The 23,220-nt window shown below is 41.2% G+C and overlaps 1 protein-coding gene across 1 annotated transcript in view; it reads left to right on the forward strand.

Annotated features, from left to right (window-relative positions):
- The first annotated feature begins 21,864 nt into the window (after positions 1-21,864).
- The window catches only part of unc5cb (unc-5 netrin receptor Cb), a 148,841-nt gene continuing 147,485 nt past the window's right edge, over positions 21,865-23,220 (forward strand). The window contains exon 1 of the mRNA XM_017489288.3: positions 21,865-22,595. Within this exon, the coding sequence (XP_017344777.2) occupies positions 22,442-22,595 (154 nt within the window). The 5' untranslated portion in view covers positions 21,865-22,441. The remainder of the gene's footprint in view (positions 22,596-23,220) is intronic.

The following is a 23,220-nucleotide window of genomic DNA, read 5'->3' on the forward strand; positions in this document are numbered from 1 at the left end:
GCCTCAGAAAAAGAAAAAAAGGGGGGGGAAAAAGCTATCCTGAAATAATTATTACAAAGAAAGTCACGATTCCTTGGTTTGGAATGCATTTTTTTTGTTAGTATTTTATTTCCGTCACCATTAGAGACCTCAATTTGACCTCAATTGACAACTCCTATGTGAGATCACTAATGCGGCTGTACGGGTAGTTTAATGGCACGTATTGATCACCTTCTCCTCTGAATCTGCCAATAGAAATGGTTTTAAAGGCCTACTTAAGGATGAGGACACACGTGACAGAGGTAACGGTCCCTTTTACCGGCTTGATGGATGTCTGTTAAAGAGCAGGCTGCTGTTTATCTGGCACGTGATAAGCTCGAAGCACCTTTTGCTGAGTTCTTGCTGTACGAGTGACATCAGGACTACACAGTATTCCTAACTTTAAAAAGAGTCCAGATGCAACACAACGTACTTGGTGTCTCCTTTGTTGGGAAACTTTTTTCATGATGATTATGCACTTAATGGCGCCATGTGGTAATCTGTCATGGGCCGTGCAACCGGAGCCGCCGCCGTCATCGCTCACTGTTGCATTGGGAAGTTCGTTGTGATTAATAAATTTAGACCTCACAGGTTGTCCTTGACACACTTTTCCAAGGTGGGCAGTACACTGACCTTGTCAGCTGGCGCGGTGCAGCTCCCCCAGGACAGCAAAGCCCAGCGCCCCTGCCGCATCGATCTTCACAGCCCCGCAGTTCTCATTCCAAACCCACCCCCTCCTCCTCTTCAAATGCCTTGGGCTCACCTCCTGATAGCACCTTCTCCAGGTTTGATTAATGCATGTTTACTTCAGCAGGTCAAACCCTTCATTCGTAATAGAAGAGGAGGGGGAGGGGGGGGTGTTTACATATTAAGCCAAAAAAAAAAAAAAACAGGAAAAGTGTGATTTCTCTGTGCTTTGTGATGGTTAAGAGAGAAACACACTTTTTCAAGAAGCAGTGAAAACTCATTTCGAAGCTTCCGATCGTTGTTGTCCCCCCTGCAGGAAGACGTGTTTCACAATTTCTCTTTACACAAGAGTCTCCAAAGGGAAGAACATTTCCTTTCCTGAATCAGAGGGAAGCTTGTTTTGTGCTGCAAGCGTGTTTGTCGAGTGTGCATGTGTGTACGTGTATTTATATTGGTAAGGGATCGAGGGAGATATTTGGACAGCGCTGAGGAGGAGTGAGCAAAGCCTCCGTGCCAGCGTTTGTGTGGGCGGGTACGGTGGATAGAAGAATAAACAGAAGCTTTTATGCTCTTTAAAAGGTTACCGAGCGAGTCTTTGATAGTGACTCATCCTTGACTTTCGAAGGCTGAAAGCCGATCGGGTCCTCCATGGGCACATGACGATGCGAAAAGCGTTCTTCTGTTCATTGTCATTGGAGGTCAGGGTTTGTACGATGTTTATCCTCAGGCATGTTTTCAACTGGTGCCAATATCTTTTCTTCTTTTTTCTTTTTTTTTTTAAAAATCCAGTGTTTTTCTAAAACGCACGCTCCTACACGAAGACACGCTTAATATCAGCACATCGTTACAGTGGACGCGGTGCTGTGTAGGTGTTGTAGACGAACGTTCTGCCACATGCCACTCTCGTTATCTCTGACACCGTAGATCAACACGGCACAAAAAACGCGGGAACCAGCTAATGATGTCCCGCTCCTTGAAAGCAGAAAGAGGTGACCGTTGAATCCTCCCACGGCACATCTGCAAATGACTACAGCGCCGATACACGCCGCACAGTCAGGGCTTAAAAAGGAGCCGGTTTGACTTCGACATTTATTCAAAAGAAATACACTTTCCACTGTTGATTGGTATTTGTCAAGAATCCGCCATTTTTAACTGTTCGACGGGAATGGAAGGCCGCAGGAGGCGCAGGAGCACCGAAACTGGACCGTTGAAGATTGGGGAAATGTCACCTGGTCTTTATTAATCCAAAGCTTTCCGTTGTCGGTGAACCCGTCCATACTGTAGCATCAGATTCCTGACGTGGTCTTTTGCTGTTCTAGCCCATCTGTTTCAAGGTTCTTCATTCTGTTCTGTGCGTTCCGAGATGCTTTTCTGCTCACCATGGAGGTAAAGAGCGGTTATTTGAGTTAGCATGACCTCCCTGTCAGCTTGAACCAGTCTGACCATTCTCCTCTGACATCTCTCATCCACTAGATGCTGCTCTCTGGATGTTTTTTTTTTTTTTTTTTTTTGCACCATTTTGTGTAAACTCTAAAGACTTTAAATCCTATGAAATCAGCAGTTTCTGAAATACTCAAACCTGGCACTAATCGATGTCAAAGTCACTGAGATCACATTTTCCACCTTTCTGATGTTTGTTTAACGTTAACTGAAGATCGTAGCCTGTATCCGCATGGTTTTATGCGGTGTTTCCACATGACTGGCTGACAGGATAACTGCGTGAATGAGTAGGTGTACAGGTGTTCTTAATAAAATATCGTTTTGTATGACACAAAGATGCTCCTAAGACGAAAATGCTGTCATTCATTGACAACTGATATTTAATATTTGACAATCCTTGTATATCTTTTTAGTCAATAAAGACAGCGCCCAATCACATTTGAAATTCGTGAGATTAGAATACAAGTCAATATAACACACGTTAGCGGTGAAGAATGTATTTAACAAAGTCTAAAGTCTCTCTTGAGAAAAAGTCTGAAAGCTTTGTTAATATTTACACGTGGAAAGTTCCTCGTATTCAGACTTGGCTTATGCATGTACTTGAATCGATGTGCTGTCAAAACAGGCTAAAAATGATCAAAACGATAATTGTGCTGTAACAACAAAAAAACAAAAAAAAAAACAATCACGGATATTACCGACCCTCTGTCTGTGCGTCATGGAACTCCAGGGGTTCGCAGACATTCGTCAGAACCACTGACCTTTGAACCTATCCAAATGAAGGCAAGGCTTTTTAAAAAGTCAACTTTTACCGCACTTTATACCACAGTGTGGTTTAATTCTGAAATCTGAACGTGTCGATCGATTTAGTCGGTTTGTTTCCGGTTGCAAGGCAAATCCCTAGATTTACATGAATGCACTCATTACAATGCGCTACCGTTTCTATAGTAACAGCTAACTCACAGGAAGGAACAGAATGAAAATGTTCTTTAATAGATCAAACAAAAAGAGCATTTCCTATAACATTTAACAGTGTTGAGGACACTAATCAACTGTGGGGTGGTGACGGTATCGATGTTTTCTATCCATCAGGCACCACCATTGATTATTTTCCTATAACAGCGCATCATAAAGTGCGTCGTTCGTTAGATAGGAACCCTTTTCAAGCGAGAACCGACACGGTTCCAGTTTACTAGGATATTTAGATATGTATCGATACGTTTGTGTTATTTTTCCATCATTATCGCTGTGTAGCTTCCGTCTGTGCACACGTGCCCTCTCTCCGGTCTAGGAAGCTCCACAGATGACCTGGAAGTGGCAGGTGGAGAGAGCGTGATTGATGACATCATTTCACAGGCGGTGGCCTCATCTCCGGCGGCTTTTGTGCGACGGTGGCGGCGGCGATGCGAAAATAGTCTTCGAATTAAAACACGCCCGATTTCGCACTGTGTCCTGAGAGGATCCGTCTTCCTGGCTCGTGTATCAAACCGAAAATCTCCTTGTTTGCTGGAATCTTCAAAGCAAACAGAAACCAAATGCCACGGAGGTGGCTCGAGGCGACCGTTATTCCAGGAACGGGAGGAAGGACCTGTCAGCGCGTCTGCCGGATCACTTTCACGTGCATACTTTGCGTTTGTACAGTCAGGAATATAGATGAAGGCTATCCTGAGTGAAAACATGTCTCCCCTGGTGTGTGTGTGAGGTCCTGTGTTAGGTTTCATGTGTCCTGACCTTCTTCTTTTTTCTTTTAACAGAGCTTTCACAAGTGCGGTGGAGCTTTGATCTTCCTGCTGGAGCTGTTCACATCGGGCAAGCGTCATGACGTTTTATATTTTAAACACTGACAGCAGCCTAGACACAGTTTGAAGGTTTTTTTGCATGTCATATGGTATTGATCAATTATTCAACTCACTGTATGCTTTTTTTTTAAAAAAAAAGAGTACTTCTTTGAAGGCAGAGGTTACATGCCGTTGTTTTATGACAACATTTTATTGCTACAGTACTGTAGACATGGCATCTGGTTGCCAAGTCGAGCAAGTTCACGTTATGATCAGATGAATGAGGTAGCTAGGACGATTACATATAGACCGTGCTTGTTCTGCTGTTTTCATTTATGCAATTTGTAGCTTCGATCAATAATTTCCTGCTTTTTTTTTTTTTGAAAAGGGTGCATGTCACATGTCTCTTAAGTGCATGTATCTCATAACAAAATACTCCAAAGAGCACTTTGGAAATATTACTGGGTTGCCTGAGTGCACTATTATTCCAGAAAGGGCAGAATACTCATCTGACTAGCACACGTAAGGAATGAAAGACTGCCGCTATAGGAAAATAATCAACGGCGAGGTGGAGTAATGCGTCCGGACGAGAAGATGACGTACCCTTTCCACCCTGGAGTGGATTCTTTTCCAGTAACAGCGCGACACCGTGTTTTATTTCACTTACACCGCAGCAATTTGCCAAGTATTTCAACGGATTATTTATGAATCCATGACTCGTTGTGTTCCCTTTCATGTTGCGCGAGCTTCACGCAACGTCTCGTTCCCTTCTCATGCGTAACCCAGACGATTTCTCAACCGTTTATATTACATTTAAAGTGACGGAAGGTCTACCAAACAAGTTATTTCCTGTTATCACTTAGTTATTGCAGCTCTAAACACTCTTTCCCTCACTGATGTCTCTTTTTTCTTTCTCTCTCTCTTAAATCGGTGGGGTGGGGGGCACAAAATTTTTTAAAATCCTGCCAAAGCTGACGCTGGAGACTCCTTCCCTAAACGTTAAATAAACATCTACTTACAGAAAACTTCAACATATCAATGATTCTAAAAAAAATGAATAAATTCTTGTTAGATTATGTGAAGTCTCCTCCATAAAGGTCTGTGAATGAGTTGTTACTATAGAAACGGTAATACTACATATGATATAAGTAAATATAAGGAGTGCATTAATATAAACTTAGCTTTAGAATGATAGCCGGAACTTCCTGTTAAAGCTGTATCAAAACCTTCTGACCAATCAGATTGTTAAATTGAACAGTGCTGGGGTATAAGTAAGGAATAGCACACGACAGACTGTGATCTTATACGAGAATAATGCGCTGGGGCGGGGTGATGGGGTACAACGTGCAAGGGGATTGCCGCTACCCCTGAAGTTCATTATTTTTGCAGAAAAGCACGGTTTGTTGTGTGTTATTCTGCTTATACCTCAGCGATTTGCCAACGATTAGGATGTTTAATTTATTAATAAATGACACATTGTGCAACGTGGTTTAGAGTTAGATTTAATGTGGTGGAAGTTAGCTCCTGTTATCGCTTCTGTTACAGCTGCAATAAACAGTCATTCCCTCACCAGCCTCTCTCTCTCTCTCTCACACACACACACACACACACACACACACACACACACAAAGTGCAACCTGTCATTTTACCGAGAAAATAGAATGCGTTACCGAGCTTGAGAGTGCTGAGAGAGCGCAGGCGTCTCTCTTTCCATAAATGTTAAATAGACATCTCCTAAAAAGATTCATCACGTCAATGATTCTAAGAATTACGTTGTCAAACAACATGTTTTTCAATCCGTTTATCATCGGTCTTAGATTTTGTGGCGACCGAGCCCCTGCGTATGAGCCGTTACTATAGAAACAATAACACATTACAACGAGCGCATTAATACTAACCTGTGTTTCATGTTACCGACAGAAGTATGTGTGCTGCTGTACGGAAATAATACGTACCTCCGTCTCCTGACCAATCAGATTCCAGATAGCATATGTTTGTAGTGTGCATATTAAGATTTGTATATATGACATCACAGATGCGTCCATCCATGTTCCGTACACAGGGTCGTGGGGAGTCCGGAGCTTCTCCCAGGGAACTCGGGGCACCTGGACGGGGTGCCGACCCATCGCAAGGCACAAGCACACACATCCACACACTACGAAAACTTTCACGCTTTCTTTTTATTGTAATATTATAACAGAAATCTCTTCTTTTCTTTTTTCTTTTTCTCCACTCGAAAACCATGCAGACTTTTGCACTCTACTGTGTTGCTTCATGTCCATGGTCATATCACAAATGATTTATCAGTATCAATCACTTACTGTAAGAAGCGAATTTCTTGTTTTTCATCCATCCCGCCTCGGAACATGTTTTGATTTTTGATTATGCCATCATGCACACGAGGGGTAAATATATTAAGCAATATGATGATGTCATGTTTCATCTCACCGTCAGTCTACTATCATCAAAACCTGCTTCACTCCAAAAATAAGTCACGGCAGGTGAGATAAATGGGTTTTGGTTTCTGTTTATCTTTAAGCAAAATGTGTTACTGAGCCTGGGCCTGATAAAAACGTGTTGTTATTTAACAAAGGAAAAAAAATTATATAATCGTTGCTTCCCAAAAATATGCTTTGGTTATGAGAAATTGCCCCTAAGGAGTTCGTGTGTTCTCCCCGTGCTGCGGGGGTTTCCTCCGGGTACTCCGGTTTCCTCCCCCAGTCCAAACACATGCATGGTAGGCTGATCGGCGTGTCCAAAGTGTCCGTAGTGTATGAATGGGTGTGTGAGTGTGTATGTGATTGTGCCCTGTGATGGATTGGCACCCTGTCCAGGGTGTACCCCGCCTTGTCCCCGATGCTCCCTGGGATAGGCTCCAGGTTCCCCCATGACCCTGAAAAGGATAAGCGCTATAGAAGATGGATGGATGGATGGAAATTGCCCCTAAGTGTGAATGCATGCCTCGTAACGGACCAGCGTCCCATCCAGCGTTCCCGTTCCTGCCTGAAGTCCGACGTTCCCGGGATACCACCGTTCCACTGACCTGAACATGAATGAATGATGAATATTATCTGTTCTTTGAAAGTCTCCACAGTTATTAATTAGCAACTTGTAACCCCCAGATTATACAGCGCACGAATCTTATCACAGCTGAGACAGACCTCGTATTTTTTTCCCCTTACTAATCCATGATGACATCATGACTTTGCCTATTTTTTGATGCATAGGACTAATAAGAAAGTAAATCGATATTTTGACTTTCGCCCGTGAGTATTTTTATCCCTTACAGGACTGTAATGGAGGAAGACAGTAAATAAGTGGATTGGGGTGGGGGGGTGGGGGTTCCTGACAAATGAATCCATTAACATTTCCCTGTGTCGCCTGGCATGAAGATTTGCCGTTTATGGGGCAGAAAAAACAGGCCCATAAATCTGAGCTGGCTGTGAGCAAAAAAGAGCCACCCGAGCCTCAGCCCTGGAATACACCAGCCCATGATGCAGCACTTTATCCCACCCAGAAATGGCATCTTTATCTGCCTAAATTAAGTTTTGATTCCTTGCCACATACGGCATCGCAAATCACTTTTAACACTCGTATCAAGTGCTGCAGTAAAATATGCCTCGGGCGGTTGGAAGGGCGTGTGCGAGGGATGGAGGGAGAGGGGTATATTTATATTTTGTAGTGTCCGCTTTTGTCTCCAGCCAGGATGCCAGTAATCTGTCTTCTTCTCACCGAGCAAAAAAAAAGAAAAGAAAGAAAAAGGAGAACAAGTCAAGGTTTATAGCCAGAATAAATTTCCAGTTTAAATTTGATTTTTTTTTTCTCTCTCTCTTTTTTTTTCTTTTTCAAAAGTAGTACATCAAAAAATAGGTTAGTGTGACTTCTGTTTCAGTTCACTGCGCCGTGTGCCACGTGCCAGCTCGGCAGTTTTGAGCCTGGGAAGATTGATGGAGCGTGTTCAAGGGCGCCGATGGCTCGCGCAGATTGTTAATGTCTTTGTTAAGTGAGTTGTGGAGTGATGGGAAGTCTGACTGACAGGTCTTTCATCATTAAAAGGCTTTTGAGTGGCAGGTGATGTGAAAGCATATGCAGAAATCTTGAGAGGAGGGGAAATGGGGTGTATCACTACAATATCAGGTTCTGAAGGAATAGCTGTAGGTGTGTTCTTTGTTCTGTGGGAGGCCGTTGAGGGCGAACACTTGTACTGTTAAAAAATAAATAAATAAACTTCCTCTGGCTGTAAATATATTAAAGGTGCATTAGTGGAGAGGAAAAGGTGTCTAATGGTGAAACGGGTAGAGTTGAATAAGATTTAAATGATTTTTTTTTTTTTTATTGATCATTGAGCCTGACCCCATTTTCACCCGTGAACACAAAGCTCCGCCTCCAAAAACATATGGTGTTTCAACTAGATTTAGCTAGAAGACGGAGAAGAGGCCAATTAAAATATAAACAAACATTCTGGGCCAGAAGGCGGGTTTCCAAACTGGATTTTTTTCAGCTACTTAATACACTTGTTCTGAGACAATGGTTTAAACTTTTTTTTTTTTTTTTTAATCATTTCTGCATCATTTTTAATTTGATCAAGAATTAAAATTTAAAAAATATTGACTATTGTACCTTTAAGGAATTTTTTTTATCAAATTGACATAACGTGAATGAGTTCTTAATGAGTTCTAATTAAAAAAATTTTTTTTTTTTAAATGTATTAAATTTTACTATCTATTGTTTAGACCATTGATTTAAATAAGAACAAGCCCCAGATGAATGTCTTTTTAAATTAATAAATTATTAATTAACACGTAGGGCACTGTTCCTTTGCCCACAAGGGTGAAATGAATACAGTAACATTTATTTATCTAGCACAGGGGTCCCCAAACTTTTCCAGGACAAGGCCCCCCAAATGGCATTAACGCTTGACCGAAGCCCCCCTTTTGCAAGATGTCTTTAAAACACATTAAAAATACAGACTTCTGAATATATCCCCCTCTTTTTTTATTAGGAATTACCTCTTTGACCTTTACATTACATTACATTACATTAGCAATTGATTGTGTGTGTGTGTGTGTGTGTGTGTGTGTGTGTGTGTGTGTGTGTGTGTGTGTGTGTGTGTGTGTGTGTTTGTCTGAGAGTGAGAATCATGTATCTATTTATTTTTCACACCATATTGTTGAGGCCCTCCGGGCGCCCCCTGGTGGCCCCCAAGGGGGCGGCGGCCCCCACTTTGAAAACCACTGATTTAGCACACACTATTTTGCATTAATATTTGAAAGCGGTGTTCGATAAGTTTATTTCCAGGTGTTTAATCTCAGATGTCACTGTATATACTGTCATTTTACTGCTTTGTCAATCAGGTCGTCATGAGCAGTCGCCCATTTCTCTCCTGTGCTCTTGCTCAAGTTTTGGGCCACTGCTCCAGAAAATGCCTGTGCACATCTTGAGATGAAATTATTGGTGTTTATTATTAGTGCGTCTTTCTACGTTCGATAATAAACTATTTGAAATCATGCAAGTTTAATTCTTATAGAGCCGGTTTGGTTTTGTTTACCCCTACGTGTGCTGTAGAACTAGTAGTTCCTTACTTAGAACTTCTACTTTCATTACTGACTGAAAGGGGTAATGATAATATCAAACCCGGAGAGAAATGTATGAACGGTGTCAATATTAGGGAACAGCCTTAGTGTGTGCTAGTGGCGGGTGATGTGTGAAAGCGTCTGCAAGAATATTAAGTGGAGGCAACTATATCGAGTTCAGAAAGAAGAGCTTTCAGTGTGTGTCTGTATTGCTGCTGCTCTCTCTCTCTCTCTCTCTCTCTCTCTCTCTCTCTGTATATGTGTCCTTGTCTGATTAACGCTGGCACAATTCATTAACGTATAATGGCCCATTAACAGGTTTACCACTGTATCAATTAAGGGAAAAACCTCCCCTAAAAGGTGATATGCAACAGGCACTTTGTTTTATTTATGCATGAGCGCCTTGCTTGTCTGGATGCATTTTATCTTTCCACTCTTTATATCGCCGCACTTCCATTATGTACTAAAGAATCGGTTGATGCAGTTTTAATATGGTTCGTTCTGAGGTTGAACACTCCAGAGGCGCATGAAACCCTTTTTTTTTTTTTTTTTTTTTTTTTTTACTGTAAAAAATATATCTAATGAAAAAGAACCGCCTCACTCAAAAGTCAAGTTTACAAGTGTGCAGTAATAACCTGATTTTTTTGAAAAGGGTTCTGAGATCGTCATGAATACTAGATACTGGATTCCACATATTTATGATGCATCGACAGGCTGCATAAGATGTATTACTGTAGCAAAATAAGCATAAAGTTCTTTCAAATCATGCACATATGTCTTTAATTTAATCATTTTCCAGATGTCCCAAATTACCAACAAAAAAAAAAGGTCCAGGTTAATTGGGACAGTCTTAAAAGGGATTTAAAGTAAAACACACTGACATTAATCTAATATATTCTTGCCCTCTTATAACCCAGCTCTAATTATGATACATTTATTGCAAAGTAGTATGGCACCAAAGAGACAAGCAGAGATGCGGAGAGACCGAAAGAGACAGATGATAGGGAAGAAAAAAGAAAAAAAGGTTACGCACAGAGATTTTTACTTAGTGTATTGAGTTCATATAATTTTAGAGATTGTTAAATGATCAAACATACCGTTCCAAATGACCAAACATACTGTCCCATACTGTTCCAAATGACCAAACATACTCTCATACTGTTCCAAATGACCAAACATACTGTCCCATACTGTTCCAAATGACCAAACATACTGTCCCATACTGTTCCAAATGACCAAACATACTGTCCCATACTGTTCCAAATGACCAAACATACTCTCATACTGTTCCAAATGACCAAACATGCTGTCCCATACTGTTCCAAATGACCAAACATACTCTCATACTGTTCCAAATGACCAAACATACTCTCAGACTGTTCCAAATGACCAAACATACTGTCCCATACTGTTCCAAATGACCAAACATACTGTCCCATACTGTTCCAAATGACCAAACATACTCTCATACTGTTCCAAATGACCAAACATACTGTCCCATACTGTTCCAAATGACCAAAAATACTCTCATACTGTTCCAAATGACCAAACATACTGTCCCATACTGTTCCAAATGACCAAACATACTGTCCCATACTGTTCCAAATGACCAAACATACTGTCCCATACTGTTCCAAATGACCAAACATACTCTCATACTGTTCCAAATGACCAAACATGCTGTCCCATACTGTTCCAAATGACCAAACATACTCTCATACTGTTCCAAATGACCAAACATACTCTCAGACTGTTCCAAATGACCAAAAATACTCTCATACTGTTCCAAATGACCAAACATACTGTCCCATACTGTTCCAAATGACCAAAAATACTCTCATACTGTTCCAAATGACCAAACATACTCTCATACTGTTCCAAATGACCAAACATGCTGTCCCATACTGTTCCAAATGACCAAAAATACTCTCATACTGTTCCAAATGACCAAACATACTCTCATACTGTTCCAAATGACCAAACATGCTGTCCCATACTGTTCCAAATGACCAAACATACTCTCATACTGTTCCAAATGACCAAACATACTGTCTCATACTGTTCCAAATGACCAAACATATCATTAAAAAGTTCTCAGTCAGTTTTGCCATGCTTCTGCAGATTATGATGGAAACACTGAACATTTCTGAAATGTATTATGTGTTTGGGTATTTGTTTTCCCAATGGCAACAAAGCTCAAGTGACTCAGGTCACTTTGTGCAGTTTTATAAGTAAACTGGCTGTTAGCATCTTGTACATCTGCCACTGTTCTTCTGGAGATTTTGACAGTCACAGTTTTTCTATCTTTGCAGGTAAATCCTGACGGCTAGCATTCGTCCCTTTTATTCTGAAAAGTGGTCTATTATGAACGATGTCACTTTCTTTACTGAAGTCGAAACATTTTTTATGTAACATATCATTTCGGCTAGAAAAGTAACGTTCGATCATCTACAGTATATATGTTTTTTTAGTGACCTTATGATGCCGTAGTCGTAAAATCTAAGACAAAATCAGTATTAAAAAAATAGGTTGATAAGACGTTTGCACAGTACTGTATACTCACTCTATTTTTTTTTTTTATATTATATTTACAATAAAGCTGCTTTAATTAAAAGCCTTCATTCTGCCCTCTAGAGGTTTCTTGTATGGGTGTATACGCACCCTGGTAGTTTCTCATCCTTCATTAGCAAACCATACCTCATTTTCATTTAGTAGTAAATAAATATGTTCACAGAGCAATACATGTGAGGATGAGCTCACACCCACTCTGTGTGTTAAGCAGCCTCTGATGCATCAGTATGCACCCACTGCTTTTAGTCATCCATAAAATAAACATACACCGTCTATTTTTTTGTTGGATGATATTTTAGATATTATCCCTGTGTGACATAACTGCATTGTTGTTGCATGAGAGAAAATAACATCAGGAGGTCAGAATGTAATGATAAGAATAACAAACATACCACAATATATTTACATAGAGCAAAGGAATCTAGCATTTTAATGTCGGAAGACCAGGCACATAATAACCTCTTTAATTTTTTTTTTTTGGCTTACCAGTGTAATGGGGATGTGAGACCCACCACACACTGAGTGTCCACAGCCCCATCACTGGCACAGCAGCAAAGCAATTTTCCACACAGCTCGTAATTCAAATCGAAATGCCAGGGAGATGTCAGCCACTCATCGACATCATTGTTCTCTTCTCAAAAAAAAAAACTAAATTGATGTGAGCTGATAAGAACGGCAAGTTAAATTACACTTCCATTTAAATACAGCCCAATTTAGCACTCCGTCTTGTTAGTCGTTAAACTGACTACCACCTTCTTGTTTATATATGTGTATATATATATATATATATATATATATATATATATATAGATATAGATATAGATATAGATATAGATATAGATATATAAGCTTGCAGATATAAACTGGTCCAGAATGCTATGATGCTGTGATGGAACACTTTGTGAAGCTGATAATCACTCGTTTGTTTACAATAGAGAGTTTAACTCCTGGGAATCTCGTAGAACATGTCGAGATTCACATTCCTGTCTCATGTAACTGCACACGTTCACTAATAGTGTCACTGCAGTTATGGATAATATGCTTTAAGGTATAATAAAACCTGTATAATAAGCCAAGACACTAAAGGGTTAACTATAGAGTCCGAAAGTCTGGGTCAGTAGCAGAACCTGTTTGTTTGTTTTATTTATTTATTTACATTTCTCTGTAGCTCAAGCGTTTTAGCCTCAAACAAGGTTCTTCAGCAAATTCTTCACCGAGAACTTCCCAAGAAGGTAAGAGCCTTGACCTTTGCATCTTTACATAACTCTCCAGTCGTGTGAACGTCGGTCCAAAAAGAGGACGATAATCAGTTTCCCAGAAGCATTGCAACGTTAAGATCATCTTAACTGGGTGAGAGAGCGCTCCGTGTGAGGCTCGCCCTACCGTTTAACGCGCTCGGGAAAGGTTCGTCATAAAGAGACAACGCCAATTAACACTGTGCGTCGAGGTTATGCGTGTGCTGCTGTTTGAAATATATAGTAATAATAACCGAAGAAATAAACCGAATGAGCCCGAACCCGTAAAATAAATAAATAAATAAATAGAATCCGTACAAAGCATTACACGGATGAACAGATATTTAAGTTTCATGCAAAATTTCTTAAAAAGATCGTATTGATTGGTCGTGTATTTCTGCAAACAAGTCTTGAGCATGACGATATAGGGGGCACGCTTCCATGTGAAAATAATCAAAAATACGCTGGAGTCTAGACGTGTTTTACTCCGCTTACACCACAGCAAATTTCCAGTGAACATTTACACATGTTTTTAGTTGTTGTTGTTGGGTTTAGTCGTTTTTCGTTGTTGTGATTAGTTGTTTTTGCTGCGCTTCCTAAAATACCTGTGAATGAGCTGTCACTGTAGAAATAACACATTATAATGAGCGCATTGATATAAACCTGTGATTTGGCGCTGCACCACTGCTTGCTATAAAGCACTTCTAAACATATATATTCCAGTGCAGTTACAGCGCAACGCCTCTGTCTCACCTTCTTCACACTCACTTTCTATATAGTTATATAGAATAGACCAAACTCCTGTTACCCTTTAGGCCACACAACCTTGAGCGCAGACTTTCTGATTAAAACGGCTGCTACGAGGATATAAAGTGGAAATTGCACTAGATGAAGAAGACAGATTAAAGGAGCCTACCTTTGCTCAGCGTTCTAGGCTCTTTCTTATTGGGGACACTCAGCAGTGGAAATGATGTCAAGGCGAGTCACCTCTAGTGCTCTGTGGGATAAAAGCGAGGCATTACTCAACAAAACACAGTACACACTCCTGTCCGTGTTCTCATCAGTGAGCTGTCTTTTAGGTCTAGAAAGCCAACAGGTCGTTACACCGGCCTCATGAGCTTTAGTTAACAGTGTATACCAATTCAAGTCTCTGATCAATTCTCCAATTTGTCAGAAGGTGTTGATTAAACAGAAGCTCTGTCGCACAAGGCGAATCACAGGTTTATATTTATCCGCTCTGTCACATGTTATCGGCTCTGTAGTAACGGCTCGTTCACAGGGACTCGTGTAGCACATAACCCACGCCTAAAAATGAGCGGATTGTAAACAACGACGGAAAAAAAAATCACAGACGTGAGGCTTTATGCGAGGAGACATTTAACGTTTATGAGATGTGCCAGCACTTGCAGGTTTTGTGCCTTAGAGGAAGCCTTCTGGACGGAGGAATTGCCTCAGAGAGGAAGACCGGTGAGGGAACGACTGTTTACGGCTGTTATAACAGCGACTAACTTGTTCAGCAGCATTAAATAACTATAAAATGATTTTTTAAAAAGTACATCATGTCTGCAGAATGTCGTAGAGACGGTTTGGAGCAAGTACAGAAACTCGGGTGTTGTTTTATTTGTGCAAATCACATAATAATAATAATAATAATAATAATAATAATCTAACGTGTAGGGTAACACAGCAAGACAGGCAGGTGGGGGTCATCGGCGGAATATCTGTAATCCCAGACATTAAAACAAGTGAGGGTCAAAACTCGGAACACGGAAATATAAACTGGGAAAACCCGGCGCAGTAACGCACAAACGCAGAGGAAGACAAAGGGACAGTAGCGTAGGAATATGCAAACTCATTAAAGGCTGAACACAAAACAGGCGCACACATTAAGTAACAGACCAATGACGGGAGCGAAACAGATCGACGTGGCAATGTGAACAAAAAGCACATGGAGTGAATTCAAAGCAAGACATGATAACATGATAGTAACAGTCACTCTAAGTGTCGGATTCCTTACTGTTGTTTATACCCCGTGGCCTTGGTTATATTTCAAAAGTCGACCTCTTTCGATGCACCGCGTCTCTGGAAATGTAAAAGTTAAGATTCATAAGCGTTCTTTTTCTAAGCCCTCCAGCACGATGAATGAGACTTGACACCTCATTTTGCCTGTTACAATGAACGTCTAAGTAGTTGTGACAGCTTCCATCACTTCATGACTTCTTTTGTAGCACTATTGTGTCAGTTTTCTTTGGATGTTCTCTAAGACACACTGACACTGCAAAGACGGCCACGTTCTGTCACATTCTCTGACACGGACCGTGTGTGTTGTTTGCATTTGTGTTGGATTTGGAATCAGAGGAGGTTAAGATGTTAGTGCGTGTTAAACAATGGGTCCGTCCCCCCGTCCCCCCGTCCCCCCAAAAAAAAGCTTAATGAGGAGAGTTATAGAGGGTTATAGAAGTGTAAATCCAGACCAATGCAAAAAGCCAAACAAAGTTTTACACACACACACTAACAAGACTTAACAAGACTAATTACGAAGAACAAGTGTGAACAAACTACACACTGGTGCGAACAATGCCCACGAGTTGTGAACAGGATGAACCTGGAGAAACAGCATACAAACCGTCAGAGTTCATCTAGATCTCAAATGTCGTGTATCTTTTCTGCTAGTGTAAACAATGGAGTTTTAATGAGACACATAATTTACAAGAACTGCCAAAAACACTTTTTGCACTCAGAAACAAAGCAATGTAAGTATAAAAAATAATAATAATAATAATAATACACTACTTTTAGATACACACTGTATACATCGATCAGCCATAACACTGAAACCACCCGCCTATTACTGTGTAGGCATGGACCTCACAAGACCTCTGAAGGTATGCAGCACCTGTTAGATTAAGTCCTGTAAGTTGTGAGGTCGGGCCTCCGTGGATCGGACCGTTTGTCCAGAACATAACACAGACGCTCGATCGGATTGAGATCTGGGGAATTTGGAGGCCGAGTTAATACCTTGAGCTCTTGAAACCGTTCCTGAGCAATGTCTGCAGCGTGTCAGGGAGCGTTATCCGGCTGAAACAGGACGCTGATATTAGGAATACTGTTACCATGAAGGGGTGCACTCGGCCTGCAGCGGTGTTTAGGTAGGTGGTACGGATCAAAGTAACATCCACATGAACGCCAGGACACAAGGCTTTCCAGCAGAACATTGCCGAGAGCATCACACTGCATCCACCGGCTCGCCTTCTTCCCACAGTGCATCCTGGTGCCGTCTCTCCCCCATGTAAGAGTGCAAAAGTGATTCATCAGACCAGGAAACCTTCTTTCATTGCTCCATGGTCCAGTTCTGATGCTCGTGTGCCTAATTGTAGGCGCTTTTGACAGTGGACAGGGGGTCAGCATGGGCGCTCTGCAGATACGCAGCCCCATACACAAGCTGAGATGCTCTGTGTGTTCCGACTCCTTTCTATCAGGGCCAGCATTAACTTCTCCACCAGTCTGTGCTACAGTAGATCTTCTGTGGGATCGGACCAGACGGATTAGTCTTCGCTCCCTACGCGTATCAATGAGCCTTGGGCGCACATGACCCCGTCGCCGGTTCGCCGGTTCTCCTTCCTTGGACCACTTTTGGTGGATACGAACCACTGCATACCGGGAACACCCCACAACACAGCCGTTTTGGACATGCTCTGACCCAGACGTCTAGACATCACTATCCGGCCCTAGTCAAAGTCTCTCAGATCCTTACACTCGCCCATTTTTCCTGCTTCCAACACGTCAACTTCAAGAACCGACTGCTCACTCACTGCCTCATAAATCAACCCCACGCCTTCACATGAGATAATCACTGTTCTTCACGTCAGCTGTCAGTGGTTTTAATGTTATGGCTGATCGGTGTATATGTACTCGTTGTTTGTTTTTAATACGACTTCATTAAAAATGCATCATGTTACAATATATTATAACATATTTGACAATAACAGTCACGATTTTGTTGTTTTTTTTCTAGACTACTACCTGCTATTTCGTCGTTTCTATTCAGTGCAAAACAATAGTGTGTTATTTGACAATAGAAAAATCCAGGTATCAGTCAATTCATTATATAGATTTACATCACATCGCGGTTGAATTCTTGAATTTCTGATCGGTCAGAAGGTATGCATTTGTTCGAACGAATTCAAATCACAGGTTCATATGAATGTGCTCGTTCTAATACGTCGTCGCTTCTCTAGTAACGACTCGTTCCCGGTGTTTGGCGGATGAGCATCATGAAAAAAAAAAAAAAAAGTGTGTAATTGTTGATATGGTTTTCTATAAGGATAGACAATTATGTAGCGTTTTTTGGAAGGAGTCTCCAGGATTAGTCAGAGATAACGCTGACTTTATCAGCAAAGTATTCCAGGATGGAGGAAAGTTCTGTAACATGATATTAATATTTTTTCTTATTCATTTCAACAGAGGGGGAAAAAAAAAACCTAGTGTGGGAACAACTCTTTATAGCCACTATAACCTAAGCAACTTTGTCTTGTGGACCTTCTACAACATTAAATGTAACTATAAATAGATCAAACGTATCAGTTGTCGTTTACTTAACAAAAATTGTAATCGTTGGCGAACGACTGGCTGGTGGTACAAGAGAAATGAAAGACTAACTGTTGCTAAATGTTTTCCTACGAGCTTTATGTTTTATTCCCTAGTTGAAAGAACTTATTTAGATATGAAAAGTAAAGCTAAAAGTGTCTGTCAGATGGTTAAAGATTCCTCTTTTGGCCTACATAGACTTTTTCTGAGTTACCGCTTAAATAATACCTAGCCATGATGTATCATTACAGTGGAATAAACTGAGGAGAACATTTTCCTCCCAGAGTTACAGCATTTAAATTAGCAGAATGTTTGTACAAAAAGTTTCTAAACTGAACGAACAGAAGGCAACTTACATGACTCAACGCGAGTGTTATTAGGGAAGCTCCCTGACAGATTCTACAGCAGAATGTGAAATATACTGCATTTTTAAAAGTTCAAACATCCCATATGCACGCTCCTGAAGTTTTAATTAAAAGGAATAGCTTGGCCGTGTCACGGCATAACCGTGGAAACCACCACTGAGAAACTCGATGTATTCTGCACTCACAGTGCCACGTCTAGCGTTACACAAGCAGACCACCCATGATAACACCCGCCTTGTGTGTAAATGTGCTTTTGGAGTTGTCACTTATAAAGATTAAAGGAAGTGCAGCGTTAATGGTCACACAGCGAGAAGGAGGATCTCTGATCCGAGGGCATGGTGGAGTTCCAGTGGCTAATATGCAGAAAGGCTCGCAGGAGAACTTGTCTGCGAACATGTCCGGCATCAAAGAGTCTCATGTCGTGACTTATACATAATACAAGCAAGTTGTTGCTTTGATTTTATGGCTTTTGATTTTCGTGTATTTGATAGGCCTGCCAGACTTTAAAGCTATCCATCAGGAACCGCTGAAGGAGCGCAGGGTCTTTTTTTTTTTTTTTTTTAAAGGACAGAGTTCAGAAAAAGAGAACACCATGTGTTGCGTCCACGCTGCTACACAGTAGTAGCTAGTGAAGGCTGTCAGTTCAAATTCCAAGCCTAGCACAATCTTTCTCAATCATAACAGCTGGTGTCTCAGGAAATCACGGAACCCTTTTTTTTTTTGCCAAACCATATTATTATTAAGGTGGATAAAGCAGGATGAAAAATAATACCAGCCGTGGTAGATTTTCCAAGTTGTAGCCAAACTTTGGCTTTTATTAATGTGTTCATGCATTGATCAGGGTCATGGTGGATCCTGATCCTATCCGGGGAACACTGGGCACGAGTTGGGAATACACCCTGGATGGGATGCCAGTTCGGTCGCGGTACGCCATGCACACGTAGGATAGCCGACGATTCACCACCATGTTTTGGGAGGTGGGAGGAAACTGGAGAACCCTGCGAAAACCCATGAGAACACAAGGAGAAGTTGCAAAACTTGGCAGACCCAAGCTCAGAATCAAAGCAGACCCCTGAAGCTGTGACGCACCAGTGCAACTCACTGCACCACCGTGTTGACATCTGACTTAGCTAACATGGTTTACTAACCTAAGTCCATGATGTAACAATTCCATGCAGGATGAGATATACATTCATATTGCTTTTAGCCACTTAACAATCCAACGATCCATCGAGGAATGCGTTTTCTAAAAATGTACTTCAAACAAAGCTGTGCTAGCTTTAGCATGTGGCTCCCATCCAAAGACCCATTAAGAAAGCCTTAACAATCTAAAGATCCATTAAGGAACCCTTTTTCTACAAGTGTGAATTGTTCAAACAATGTTCTGTTAGCATTAAAAGCATTAAAAGTTCAGTTAGACTATCCACAGATCCACCGAAGAACATTTAACCATCCAAAGATCTATCGAGGGGTTCAAACAAAATTGTGTTATTACTAGCATACGCCTCCCATTGTGTTAGACCATCTCAAGATCCACTGAGGAACCCTTAAAGATCCAAAGATCCACTGAGGAACCCTTAACCATCCAAGGATCTATCGATTAACCCTTTTTCCAAAAGTGTAGCTGTTCAAACTAAATTTGGTTGGCAATAACACGTGTCTCCCATTTTGTTAGACCATCCCAAGATGCATTGACTTTAACCATCCAAAGATCCATTGATGAAACAACAATTCAAAGATCTATTGAGGAATTTTTTTTTCTTCCATTGAGGAACCATCCAAAGATCCATGCTGTTCAGCATTACCATGTGGCTCCCATCCCAAGAACCGTCGAGGAACCGTTAACCATCCGAATATTTACTGAGGAACCCATAATCATCTAAAGATCTATCGAGGAACCGTTCTTCTAGAAGTTTAAGTGTTCAAACAAAATTTGTCACGAATCAAAGAAAAATCTGAAGCTTCGTATTTAATAAACAACAACAACAACCAAAAAAAGACAAATAGAAAAGCTACTTTCAGGTTTAGACCACGCCCACTTTGGGATTTAAGTCCAAATGCAGATACAGGTCATGTTATTTTGTTAAACCACTACAGTTTAACCATGAGCAGGTGGATTTGGTGTTGTTAATTATGCAACGCTGCAATTTCTTGAACCATAAAAATGTAACGTGCCCCCAAAACAGGGACGATTGATGAGGCCATGTTGCACGACACCGCTCCTCTTATCACATCTCCAGACAACATGCACCAAGGCCTTGGGAGCAAAAATCTGCTCTAGCTTAGATAACTCAGGTTATCAAGGCTTGTGCTTCTCTTCCTGCCATAATTATCGATTTTGTCTCGTGACCTGAGAGCATGTTTTCGCAATTAGGGTAGCTAAATGAATATCAGGAGAGCAGCGATAAGCAGTGCAAATGTACTTAAAGAGGGAGAGAAAGGGGGCGTTGGTGATTAGATTCCGGAGAGCTTTGTGTCCTCCAGCCTGCTCAGTGATATAGATGTGGCAAATAGGTGAAATAATAACAAGGACGTTGTTTCCTTTGATGAAGTTAACACGGCTGCACTTTTGTTGAAAGTTCAGGAATTGGGTCAGAAAAAACCAGTTGTTCTAAGCAGGCTGCAGATGTGTAGAGGGAGTTTTAACACCGGTGAAGTAGAGCATAATAAACAATGAAACAAACACGACTAGACATAGCGTAACGCCATCTATTAGCATCTATTAGCATTTTCTCTGCACGCTAACTGTTAAACCAATCCGACCTCACTTTCAGTTAGCTATTCAAGGCTTGTAGTACTGTAGGTACCATTCAGTACCCCCCCCCCCCCCTTTTTTTTCCTGAATCCAAAATATATTGACACTTTTAAAAATCAGTTCAAAATTGGTTTTTGCATTTCTCTCTCTTTTTTTTAAAATTTATTTTTTATTTTTAGGATAGGATATATAATCACATTACTTTCGGTTAAAAAAGGGAATTCTGTAAACACACGTTTATTTTTGTATGTTCACAAAGCATAACTTTCTTTCCTCAGCTCGGGTTACTCTCTCGCATGTTCTCCGACGTCCGTGTGTTTCCTCTGGGTTCTCTGGTTTCCTCCCACCTCTCACACACCCACGCCAGTGACTCGAAATGGTGAACGAGTGTGTGAGCGTCCCAGTCCCGGGTGTGTTCCGGTGATCACGCTCCAGATCCACCGACACCCAAATAGAGCGATTAGATGAAAATATGATCTGAAATAGAATTTTACCTCCATGAAATGTTCAGATATCTGTCACCTGTTGGTTTTTGTTGTTTGCTTGTTTATATATGTTTATTAATGCAGATAATGCAGGCACTCTTTGTATAGCTTTGAGTTTAATCTACCTGAATTATTTGCTTTGGTAATAATATTATTTATAACATTCCAGCCAATAAAGCACTACTGAACTGAACTGAACTGAATTACGCGGCTTATGTGCAGGCTGATCATCCGCTCCGTTATTGTGTTATCCGCATCGGGTTTTCTCCTCGCTGCGTGTGTGTGTGTGAGTGTGTGTGTGTGAGTGTGTGTGTGTGTGTGTGTGTGTGTGTGTGTGTGTGTGTATTCGCGTGCGCGTGCGCGGATTGGTGGAAGCGGCATGGCGCTGGCCGAGAGGCGCGCGCTGCTCCAGCACTCGGTCAGAACGCGAGGCGCGCGCGCTTGACTCAGAGGTGAAGGAGACCGTTCAACCGGATGAGGAGCAGAACTTCAGTGTCACGCCTTCACCGTGCTTTAACGTTGTTGTTGTTGTTGAACATGAGCTCGGCGCTGGACGGCTGATTCTTTATTTATTTATTTTTTTCCCTTCTTACGCGTCGCCGGTTCGGATCGCGCGAACAGACGAAGGAGGGAGGAAAAGAAGCAGAAGAAGCGCGCGCACCGGGGAGGATATTTACGCCGAAGCGTTTTGAATGTTTTGAGGTGCGGCGTGTTTGTCTCGGCTCAGGAGGCTCTCACCAAGAGTGGGGTTTTTTTTTGTTTGTTTGTTTTTTTGTTTACTTACAAACAAGGACAACTTCAACATTCCCCGACGGACGTTTGTTTTGCAAAGCGCACAAGTTATCATTTTCATCACATTGTAAAGTTTTGGTGGAAGCGGAACAACCTGACGCGCCGCGCGACTCTTTCAATCAATCAATCAGTCAATCAGTCAATCAGTCAGTCTGATGCGTATCCGTCGGCGGATTTCTCCCGGTGCCGTCATGGGGAAAACTAGGGAAAAGACTGCGAAAGGAGAACGAGGGAGTGCTGGATGCTTAGTGCACGTCATTAGAACAATTTTTCTGCTCGCCGTGTTCGTCTGCACCAGTAGAGCTCAGGGTAAGAGATCTCGCTTTGCTCCTGAACGCGGTAGGCGCGTGCGGAATGACGGGCGAACGCGCCGCGTGCGTTGCGCGTTAATGAAGCCTGGCGCGGCGCGGCGCGAACTTCACAGATGCCAAGTGATATAACGTTAATGCGCCAAAAATAAGTTTCAAAAGATTCCCAGGTGAAGGCGTGCTTATTATTATTATTATTATTATTCTCATTAGTGTTCTTATTATTTGCCGCTACGCACGCACTTGCAAAAAAAAAGGATTATATTAAATGTCTGTGTGTGTGTGTATATATATATATATATATATATATATATATGTGTGTGTGTGTATATGTCTTTATACACACACACACTATATACACACACACACACACACATATATATATATATGTGTGTGTGTGTGTGTGTGTGTATATATATATATATATATATATATATATATATATATATATATATATATATGTGTGTGTATATATATATATATATATATGTGTGTGTATATAGTGTGTGTGTGTATAAAGACATACACATTATATGTATATATGTGTGTGTGTGTTTGAAGTGCTAAAAGAGCACTTGTGCAGAATAACTAAAATAAAATAGAGACATCTATGGTTATAAGGTTAT

Source organism: Ictalurus punctatus, chromosome 16 (genome assembly GCF_001660625.3).
Source record: "Ictalurus punctatus breed USDA103 chromosome 16, Coco_2.0, whole genome shotgun sequence".
In the NCBI taxonomy this organism is placed as follows: domain Eukaryota; kingdom Metazoa; phylum Chordata; class Actinopteri; order Siluriformes; family Ictaluridae; genus Ictalurus; species Ictalurus punctatus.